The 11167-nt window shown below is 36.3% G+C and overlaps 1 protein-coding gene across 1 annotated transcript in view; it reads right to left on the bottom strand.

Annotated features, from left to right (window-relative positions):
* Positions 1-11167, bottom strand: part of OSBPL6 (oxysterol binding protein like 6) — a 104313-nt gene that overhangs the window by 53638 nt on the left and 39508 nt on the right. Inside the window, exons 8-9 of the mRNA XM_042782250.1 lie at positions 3601-3704; positions 2930-3022 (exon numbers count right to left, since the gene is read on the bottom strand). Of these exons, the coding sequence (XP_042638184.1) occupies positions 2930-3022; positions 3601-3704 (197 nt within the window). The remainder of the gene's footprint in view (positions 1-2929; positions 3023-3600; positions 3705-11167) is intronic.

The raw sequence follows: 11167 nt of genomic DNA on the forward strand, positions 1-11167 counted from the left end.
AGATTTCTATTAGAGTGAGAAATTTTTAATTTGGATGATAGGAAGTCTTTTTTCTAAAATGTAATCCTCACAGAGCCTTCTAAGACAAATGTTGCCTTCATTGAGTTACATGAGTTACACACAGAGTTCCTGAAGCCAACTTCCCAATGGTTTCAAGTACAAATATGGTCATCAGGTCCTGAATTTAACCCTCACATTAAAATCAAAAGCACAATCTAGTGTTATGCAAAAATAAACAATCAAATGTCTAGTACAACATGTTTTCACTTTTACTTTTCTGAGATCAATACTTTAAATGATCTATAGTTGTAATTATTTCAAAAGGGCTACTACTGCAGAATGTTCAAAGCCAAGTTCAGTGAAACTTCAACAAAACAATGATAATAACAATCACCACCATCATCACTACCAAGCAGTGTAGGTTCCTTCACACATGGCTGGTATGCTAAGTTATAATTGTTGCAGTTGTTAGTTGTTGCTGAGTTGATTCCAACTCACAGCAACCCCATGTGTTGTGGGGCAGCACTACTGTATAGGTTTTTGAAGACTGTGCCCTTTCAGAAGTCGATTGTTAAGCCTGTCTTCCAAGGTGCCTCTAAGTAGGTTTGAACTGTCAACCTTATGGCTGGTAGTCAAGCTCTTAACTATTTGTGACACCTAGGACTCCTAAAGTTATAATAGAGAGGATGGAAAATGAGCCACTCACTACAAAGCCTCCAAGTTGGCTGCAACAACAAATACCAGAGAAGATAATTCAAGTAGTAAGATGATTATAGGCTCAAAACAAATAATTTCACCAAGATAATGGATTGCATAGTCAAGAAATATTTAAAATGGGTGGGGGAGACTCATGTGTTTGGGTGGGAGAAGGCAATGGGTATGTTTTTTGTCCACTATAGTAAAAAAAAAAAAAAAAAAAAACTATGTCTTCCTGTAGGGAAAATACTGATGAATAATGGTAGTCAATGTTGGTTGTAGTCACACCTGGGTGAACTTATGATTCCCTAGCCAAGTGTACACATGGAAGAAACTTCTGAGTAACTTCTGAGTAATTGGGAATGAGCATCCTGAGAGCTCCTGGAAAGCCTGTTGGTTGCGATGGGCAGAAGAGGTCGAGGGATGGTACCAAATTCTGCAACACTCGCCTCTATGATATATTTTGTTTCACTAGTACAAGTGAAAGTGGGGTTCCTCTGTAAGTGATTAACAGTTGACTGCACCCCTAAGTCTATTTATTTCTACTTGGAGTTAGAACTGAAGCTCCCACTTTTTAAGGGACGTTTTCTTTGGGTCTAGGGATGAGATATTTCAATTGCCTTTAAAAATAACTCAACTAGAATCAGAAGGACCATCTTATTTCTCTTTGTTAAAGCAAAAACAGCATGAATAAAAATTTGAAAATCAACAACAACAACAACAAAAAAAAAACCCACAAAGATGTGGCAGAAATATGAATGAAGACTATTTGCCTGCTTTTCGAGCAGAATCTTTTAATAACTCAAAAGAAGCCTGTGACTAGGAGGGGTATTCACAGTTGCATTCTGTTTCCTTCAGTAAAAAAACCAAAAACAATATGGGTATTATGGTGGGCCTTGTAATGACAGCAGGGAGGCTAGGGCACCACCCTCAGACTCACTGAGAATTAACCTTTTCAAGACAACAGCTAAGAACAAGGCAGCTATATCATGGCAAACCTTATAAACACAGTATGGAAATAACATCTACCCACAAATGTATATGTTTATATACTGCTAGCCCTCTCAATTATTTTATTTATATGGTTCTTTTTTCCTGGCTATGATAACAATAGATACCATGCTTAAAACAAAACAAAACAAACTGGACAATCACAAGCACAAAACAAATGAAATTTGCCAAAAGCATTTTAGAGAAAATTCTTGTGAAATGATTGGGTACATTTGTCTCTACAATACTAATTTTATGAACAGAGTGGAAAACACACATTAATATACTGAACAAACACGAAAAATTGTGTTCCTAGAATACGGACCTTCTAAATGAAGCAAACCATGATCTTTAGTGCTTATGAAAGTTTATTTTCAAATACATTGGCTAAGCACGCAAAGCAACAAAGGAGTTTGTTATTGACAGCCTCAGAATTACAACATAATGTTATCACTGCAGTTACAATTAGAGGAGAATTATTGTGTCATTTAGAAGACATAGAAGAAAGCTGAAAAGCAGTGTCTTTTGTATTAGAATATAAATTGATTTATAGTACAATAAAAAGAAAAGGCAAATCATAAGTCTAATTTTTATGGTCCAGGACAAGGATCCATTATAATATTAAACTAGGATGGGAGTAATAGAGATTCTAGTTGAAAGATCTGAAAGTAATATGATTTACGACCTAAGAGGTTTTAGGCATTTATCCTGTTTTGTATCACTGTAATACAATAACATAAAAGGGGGGGTGGGGGGGTCTTTAAAAACTTTAAACTACTCATTTCAAATACATGGTTTATTTCAATTAACTTTCAAGTAACTTTATCATGAGCCATGAAGACTTTAGTTCAAATTTTAAAAGTGAATATTGATGTCTAAATAATATCTACTTTTGGAAAATCGCAGAATTTTAGAGTTTAAAGGAAAGTCAGAGATCATCAAGTTAACTGCATCACCTAACCCAGAAATTTTAACTGAAATGCAGTTAATTATGCTGTGTGGAAATCACAGTGGTAAGACTAGAAGCTGTGTTTGCTGACTTCCAGTCTATGGCACCCCCATCCCTTTCCTTGAAAGATAAACCTTTGGACAAAACTGATTTTCTAACTCAGTTTGATTAGCATTGGCTTTAAAGCAGTTAAGCTGCTCTCTGAACCGAACTCCAATGAACTGGTGATATATATATTGACTGATATTTTAAAAGTATATAAAAACATAAATGAAGGAAAAGAAAAGTCTGTACCTGGAGTTGTATTTTTGTATCTTTGCTGACGCTTTTTGTTCTCCATCGTCTTGTGACCCGTTTATCTTTCTTTGAAATATCTACACAGTTAGCCTACATCACACAAATGGTTAAAAGCAACAAAGTACTGTTAAGTTCACACAGATGATACAAGTACAGACAGAGAGAGCACAGCAAGTTAGTAAAGATAATTGTTAGACACCTATGAGCAAACCAGTCAGGAAAGAATGGCATGTCTGATGCATAGTGGGCATTCAAAGCAGAGGCAAGAATTAATTACAAAACATTTTTTTTAAAATATACAAAATGGAAATGGTATTAGAGAACTTTAGTATACTTTTTCTGTGTGAAAGGATGGTAATAATTCTGAGAGTATCTAAATTATATACTTTAAACGGCTATTTCTAATGCAACACAAAAATGAAAGAATGATTAAGATATTTATTTCTTCTAGTTAGTTTGTATTTCAATGTAAAACATTTAAAAATGGTCAAATTAATTAATCCAATGACACCAAGATTCAAATATCTTAAGAATAACTCCAGAATATAAACTAGTCTGTACTATGGTTATTTCCCTTTAAATTCTACCTTATATATTCACAAAAAACTACATTACAAATTATGATTTCATATCTTAAATCCTTAAACTACCAGCAGTAGTACATTTACCTGCATGTCAGTAAAGTTAGGTGCTGACTGAGTTCTCTGCAGTATTTCCAAATTTTGTAGGAGTTTGCTAAGTTCCACGAGATTTGACTGGCAGTGTGCAAGGTCTAATAAAAATCAGAAATAAAAATGTGTTAGAACTGAGCAGGGAGTAGTGGTGGTAGAGGTGGTAACAAAAAGAAGTCAATCCAAATTATGGCAAATATAATTAGGTGAACTCATATTTTTATGATGATACTGGCAAATGAAACAAAACAGACCCTTTTGTGGTTTAAAATCATAAGACCATTGATTATTTAATTTCAAAGTCTATTCTTACAAATGACCACCTCCTAGTGTAGAGAGCCATTAAAATCTAAATCAAATTGTGTGTGCTCACTTTCCTGTTGGGAAGGCCCCAGTCACATGAGAAGCACACTCAAGGGAACTTTAGCAGCACTGGCTTTATCCTTGGGAATCTATTTACTTGCTCCTATGAAAATGGAACTTGGGTGAAGCTGAAAGTCAAGTTCAGAAGAATAGCATGGAATACAAAATCGGATAAATATTCATCTACAATTTAGCTCACTAACAATAGTGTAATGAATTATTTCTTTAAAATCTATTGGAGAGATAAACTAAACCAATGATTTTCAGAGTGTGGTCCTTAGTCTGGAACAACAGCATCACCTGGGAAAGTGCCAGAGAAGCAGAATCTCGGGCCCCCCCCCAGACCTGCTACACTAGAAATTACGGGGTAGGGCCCAGCACCCTTATTTGAATGCACTCCCCATACTAAACTTGGCCCTAAATAATTTGGGATTATGGTGACATTATTATTCTACCACATTTCAAGGAGCAGTATGTAACTTGCCCCCTTTTAGAGCATCATTCCACCTTGGATAACATCAGTAAAGCAAAAAAGAGACAGTCCAAGTAGATTAAAGACATTGACAATAAAAACTACATTAATTTTAAAATACTGTTTTTTTTTTTTTTTTTTTCTGTATGTTTTAATGACCTAATAAAACAGCCACATTGGTAGATTTTAATTTACTATTCCTAAATTAGGAGCTCTGGTAGCATAGTGGCTAAAAGCACTTGACTGCTAACCAGAAGGCTGGTGGTTCAAACCCACCAGCCACTCCTCGGAAGGAAGGTTGGGCAATCCTACTTCTGTAGTGATACTGCCTCAGAAAGCCAAGGAGGGATCACTATGAGTCGGGGCCGACTCGACGGCACATAACAACAACAACGACATTCCTAAATTAATCTCCATTAAAGAGTAAATTAAAAGAGAAAAAGATAGTGATTTATTCATTTATTATTGTGCTTTAGGTTCAAATTTACAGGGCAGAATTTATTTTACATTCAACATTTCATGTACATTTGTTTTCACTCCCCAATTACCATCCCCAACCCTAACCCACTCTCCTCCCCTCCCTGCCCAACCTACCCCCCCAACACCTCCCCGTGTTAGTTATGTACTCCTAGTTATGTACTCTGTCCACATTTTCCTCTGTGTGACTGTTGCCCTCTGGTGAAAAGATAGTAATTTTTGTGTTTGATGTTTTCTCATGTCATTTAATCTTAATTTTTTATCAGTGAAAATAGTCCTCAGTGGGTCCTTATGTGTCTAGTCTCTGCTTGGACTTAGAACTGACAAAGAGAAATGTCACTGAAAATTTATTAGTCTGATTGTACATGGTAATCCTGTGGCTGGTAGAATTAAAACCTCTAGTATACTTACCTGCTCTCACCCCCTACTGTGTAAAATTAGTCAAATTATATAAACCTTAGAAATGGAGGAATGAATTAAAAAGACTGCAGAGGGCATCAAAATCATTCTGTTTGAATGAACACTTAGAATGAAAAAAATTTTATTTGGAAGAAGAGAGACTTTTTAAAGATCTACATAGTAAAATAAGATGTAATCCTTTAGAAGAATTGACTTTTAGTATGTGAAATAAACACAGGCAAGAACACTGAGTTATTAGTATTACTTATTCCATTATTAAACATTTAGAACATGCCTTCCAGGTATGTGATTATATGATAACTTTTGCATATGTACTGTTATGAACAGACTGCAACAGGGCAGGCCTATAAACCTCTGTTAAATTATAAAGTTGTTGCTCTTATTTTTGTGGCCTGTTGGTAAAAAAAAATCATTTTTATCATCTTTGCTCATTATTAATCTCAAAGATCTAAACTGTTACCTATATTGTACAGCCAGCAAACCATGGCTGTTAAACACATGCCCAAAGATTAGATGAGGTCAATAAATGTAGGCAGTTTTATCTGGGGGCTTTGGAGTATATTTTTTTTGTGGAATTTTTGAAACATTTCTTAATTTTACTAACTGCTTTATCTTGGAGAACAGAAATATAAATTCATAAATCAGTAGCTAAAAATCCCACATATTTCCTATCAAATAAGAGGTAATATTTGGTCCCATGTATAGGAAAATATAAGAAGAGATTCGTAGATACGCATTTTTTTAAAATTGTTACAATTATGAAAAAAATCCAATTAAATAGCAAATGAAATAGAGATGTAACTTCTGAGAACTTTTATATAGGGCTCAAAATCACCGGGTCCCTCTCCTCTTAGCAGCTGTGCCTCATGTCGTAGCCTTGGTGTTCGACTGCTGCCGCTGTTCTTCTAGGAAACCCTTGGTCATCGATGGCCTTTGGATTCCTTCATAGAGAAAACTGCCTAATGGGGGTCCAAGAGGAAGACGGTGCTGACCAGACAGTGGAACAACTCCTTGATGCCCCCTCCCTCCTTCCGATGGAAATAAGGTAAGCCTGTTATAGATTGAACTGTGTTCCCCCAAAATATGTTCTGTAAATTCTAACTTGTGTAGTGGTTATAATCCCATTTGGGAATGGGTATTCTTTGTCATGTTAAAGACATAGTATTAGTGTAGGGTATGTCTTACATCAATCTCTTTTGAGATATAAAAGGGCAGATAAAATAAGGAAGTGCAGTTTGGAGGAAGACAGATGCCATACCATGTGAAATCTCTAAGAAACCAAGAAACAGAAGCTGAAGAGACAAGGATCTTCCCCTAAAGGCAACAGGAAGAGAAAGCCTTTCTCTAAAGCCAGTGCCCTGAATTTGGGCTTCTATCCTCCTGAACCAGGAGAAACTAAACGTCTGCTTCTTAAAGCCACCCACTTGTGGTATTTCTGTCACAGCAGCACTAGGTAACTCAGACAGTGGCTGGGGAGGTTAAGAAACCAGAAGATAAAAGGGAAAGAAAGAGGGAGAAAAGTAGTGCAAAGAAGAAAGGAAGGGAGTGCATGAAAGAAGTTGTGGACATCAAGTTGATTTTAACTCACAGTGACCCCATGTAACAGAGTAGAAGGCTCCACAGGGCTTTCGTGGCTCTAATCTTTATGGAAGCAGATTGCCAGGTCTTTCCACATGGAGCCACTGAGTGGGTTCAAATTGCCCACCTTTTGGTTAGCAGCTTAACTTTGCACCACAGGGTTCCTCAGATAAAAGAGAAATTAAATGGATAAGGCAAATGGCTAGAAAGGGACATAAGTTCTACCATGCCTTTTGAAGAACAAAACTACATGTTAAGCCTCGTGCTGGAAGGCACTTTATCTAACATTGTCTTTGTTATTATTCATTAAATCTTGTATACAGTAAATACTGAATTCATGTTGTTGTTATTTGTAGCTGCTGTTGAGTCGACTGACTCATGACAACCGAACACTGAAGAAAGTATTGCCCAGTCCTGTGTCATCGTCACATTTGCTAGCACACTCGAGCCCATCACTGCAGGTAGTGCCAGCATTTCTCATCGAAGGTCTCCCATGTTTCTGCTGGCCCTCTGCTTCATCAAACATGATGCCCTCCTCCAGCGATTGATCCTGATGACGTGTCCAAATCAAGCAAACCAGACAAGATTCTGTTATGATCCATAAAATTTTCATTGGCTAATATTTGGAAATAGATTGCCAGGCTTTTTCACCTTGTCTGTCTTACTCTAGAAACTCTGCTGAAAGTTGTCCACCATGGATGACCCTGCTGGTATTTGAAATACCAGGATAGCTTCCAGTATCATAGCAACCCACAAGTCACCACAGTATGACATAGTATGTCTATACTGGAAGCTATCCTGGTATTTCAAATACCAGCAGGGTCATCCATACAATTTTAATAATCGTAACTATTCTACACAAATGATGCTTTGTATACAGTGTGTTATTGTTAGTTGCTGTCACGTTAGTTCTGACCATAGAAATCTGGAATTAGGGCTTAAAATGATCAAAGTCTCAACCTTTTTTTCCAGCAGATTGGAAGGAGAACTTCTTGAATGAATTTGTTCAAGGCCAAAGACTATTTTAGAATCTGAACAAAAACAAAAATTATGTCAAGAAAGGACTGTCTAGATTTTTTCTATGAAAGTTAAAAAATTTTAAATGTAAATATCAGTTTACTTATTTTCTCATCATGCCCTGCTTTTCCAAAAAAGAAACATATTATTCAAATGTGGAATGGTTAAATAAATTACAGTATACTCATAGGCATCCATTCATTCATTTAAGAACCACTGCTTAGGAGGACACAGTATACTCAGTACAGTCTTAAGCACAGGGAATACAGCAATCAGATAAGATGCAGGGAGTCAATATTCTGGTGAAAGAAAAAAAAACCCATCCTGATGTATGCAGTAAACATCTGTATGTTAAACTATTCTGTATCCATTTTTAATGATGGCATATAAAGCTATATATACAAAAAGGACATAAATGCTTTAAGAAAGAAAAAAAAAAGTGCTCTAAGTTCCAAGTAATCATTTAGATACTTGAGAAGACCTAGACTGATATAAGTCCACATCTATAAATAGCTAGCCATTTTTAGTATCAGAATTATAATTCAGATATATATGGACTTCATAAAATGTTACATAACAACCTTCTGAAATGCAACCAATCTCAATATTGGCAATAAATTATTAGCACAGAAAAAAAAAAAAAAAAACGGTGCCACAAAAGTTTGAAAAAAGGACAGTTTGAGGTCATCAGAGTATATTTCAAAGAAAGTGGAATTTAGTCTGGGTTGGGAAGACTGACAGGAAAGATTCAGCAAATAGGAAAACGGATAATGCACTCCAGGTTGGAAGGAACAACTTAGAATTTGAGCTTAAAATTATCAAGGCAAGGGCATGGAGGTGAGGATGAACAAGTATGTTCAATAGAGAGCAATCAAGCTTAGTGGGGCCTTGGACTCTCTATTCAAGGGACCCATGGAGGGCAAAGTTGGAAGAGTAAGTAAGGCAAAAAAGCTGAAAGCCTGGCTATTAAGTGTGGGACTAAGCAGTTTAAACTAAAGCCCTAGAACAATGAAGAATCACAGAAGGATTTTTTGTATAAAATCTACTTTAAGGACTATCAGTCTTAAGGGAACATCATGTAGTGGAAAAAGACTTGGCTTTGGGGTTTGTTAAATGTGCATTGGCTGCAGTCCCAGTCTCTCTACCATGGCAGCTGCGTGATCTTGGGCAAGTTCCTTAACCTCCATGCACTTCATGTTCCTCTTCTGCAAGGTGGGAATAATGGTAATACTGCACTAAATCCTAGAGGAGAACTGAAAGGCAGGGCAGAGGACACAGGTGGAGAAGAAAGGATGGAAAGATGGAGGATCACCCTTGAGAATGGATAAAGAGCATGACAGACATGGCGCCAAGAGGTATTTTGAAGCAGGGAGAGAGAGAAATGCATCAAAGCTCATGTCTACTCATTTGATGAATGGATATTGTCTCAATATTGATGGTCTTAATCTTTTCAGCAACAGAAGTGGTGAGGGTATATGCCACAAGTGTGTGTAAGGCTGCAGAAGCTGGAAGAGAGACAGATACCTAGAACCACTGTTGAGGCAAACTTGCAGCATCTAGGAAAATGATGTTTGGCTTCTTTCCTCAACCTGAATCTAATATACTCAAATTCATGTCTGTGTGTTTCATGATTACATCCAAGTAAAACCTTCTTAATGGAATGTCAGCTGGACATACCTTCAGACTACGACACCCATCCTAAAATCATATTTTTACATGAAGATAGAGTTTGGGATGTGATTATATCAGGGGGCTGACAAAAATACTATAATTTCTGGAATTCATAGACTAGTAGAACAAAAAAAAATATATATATTTTTTTGATTGGGGATCAATACAGATTGACAAATTTTAATTCTTTTCTCTTTAAATTTCATTTATTTTGTTGTTGAGAATATATGCAACAAAACATACACCAATTCAACACTTTACACATGTACAACTTCGTGACATTGATTATATTCTTCGGGTTGTACAAGCACTCTCACCCTCTCATTAACATAAACTCATTGACCCTAAGGTTCTTATCTCATCTTTCAAATTGCTGTTGTCAATTTGATCCCATACAGATAGTTCTTAAAAAGAGTATAATGCTGAAGGCAGACCTTTTTATTTTTTTTAACTAGGTAAATGATTATTTGGTTTTAAGAAAATTTTAGGGGATATTTTTGGTTTGAGGTTTAAAGATTATCTCAAGGCAATAGTTTCAGGGGTTCATCTCCACCCTCCATGGCTCCAGAAAGTCTAGAGTCCATGAGAATTTGAAGTGACAAATTTTAACTTTTTAAAGTAAGGACATCAATGTGTAATGTAACATCTATTTTCACCACCATAATCTCATGAAAGAAAAAGCTTCTGTTAAGGGTGATGGTATGGTTTGGAAATGGATAAGCATGACTGAACAACATGATGAATGTATTTAATGTTGCTGAACTCTGCATATGAAGATTGATGAAATGTCTAATGTTCTGTTATTTATATATTTACCACTAAAAATAGAAGTTATTTTATTTACCAATAAAAATAAAAGTTAGGCTTAACATAATAACAAGAAATGTTTTTAGATTATCAATTTAGCCTTATGAAACACTATCTACATTGCCCTTGTTTCTCTCATTTTTGAAGGTACAATGAAAACTGTCTTAGAATGAAAATGGTCTGTGGACACCAGTTTTGGAAATGTTCTCTGGATGATTTCAAGGGAGGAGAAAGTTTCTAAAGATTAAGAGGCTCAGAGATGGCAGAGTGAGGGAACTGTGTACTGGTTGAGAATATTTAATAACTGAACCATAGTGAAACACCACTAATAGGTGGCTGTGAGTCACCACTGGAATTTTGCTGTTTATAAGTGAGTCATCAGGGAACATACACTTGTTCTGTGGTCAAGAAGGAGCGCCATGATCAAAAAGTAGAATATACAGAATTTCAAATTCTCATGAAATCCAGACTTTCTGGAGCCATGAAGGCTGGATGAATTGCAAAATCATTGCCCTGAGACAATCTTCAAACCTTAAACCAAAAATATCCCCAAAATCTTCTTAACACCAAACCACAGTTTATAGTTTTACTAGTAAAGGTGTTCTTTGGGCACTGTGCTCTTTTAAGGAGCTCTGGTAGCATAGTGGCTAAGACACTTGCCTGCTAACCAGACAGCTGGCAGTTCAAACCCACCAGCCACTCCTCGGAAGGAAGGTTGGGCAATCCTACTTCCGTAGTGATACTGCCTCGGAAACCCAA

Source organism: Orycteropus afer, unplaced genomic scaffold, assembly GCF_000298275.1.
Source record: "Orycteropus afer afer isolate SDZICR_OR568_19922 unplaced genomic scaffold, OryAfe1.0 scaffold00001, whole genome shotgun sequence".
Classification (NCBI taxonomy): Eukaryota; Metazoa; Chordata; class Mammalia; order Tubulidentata; family Orycteropodidae; genus Orycteropus; species Orycteropus afer.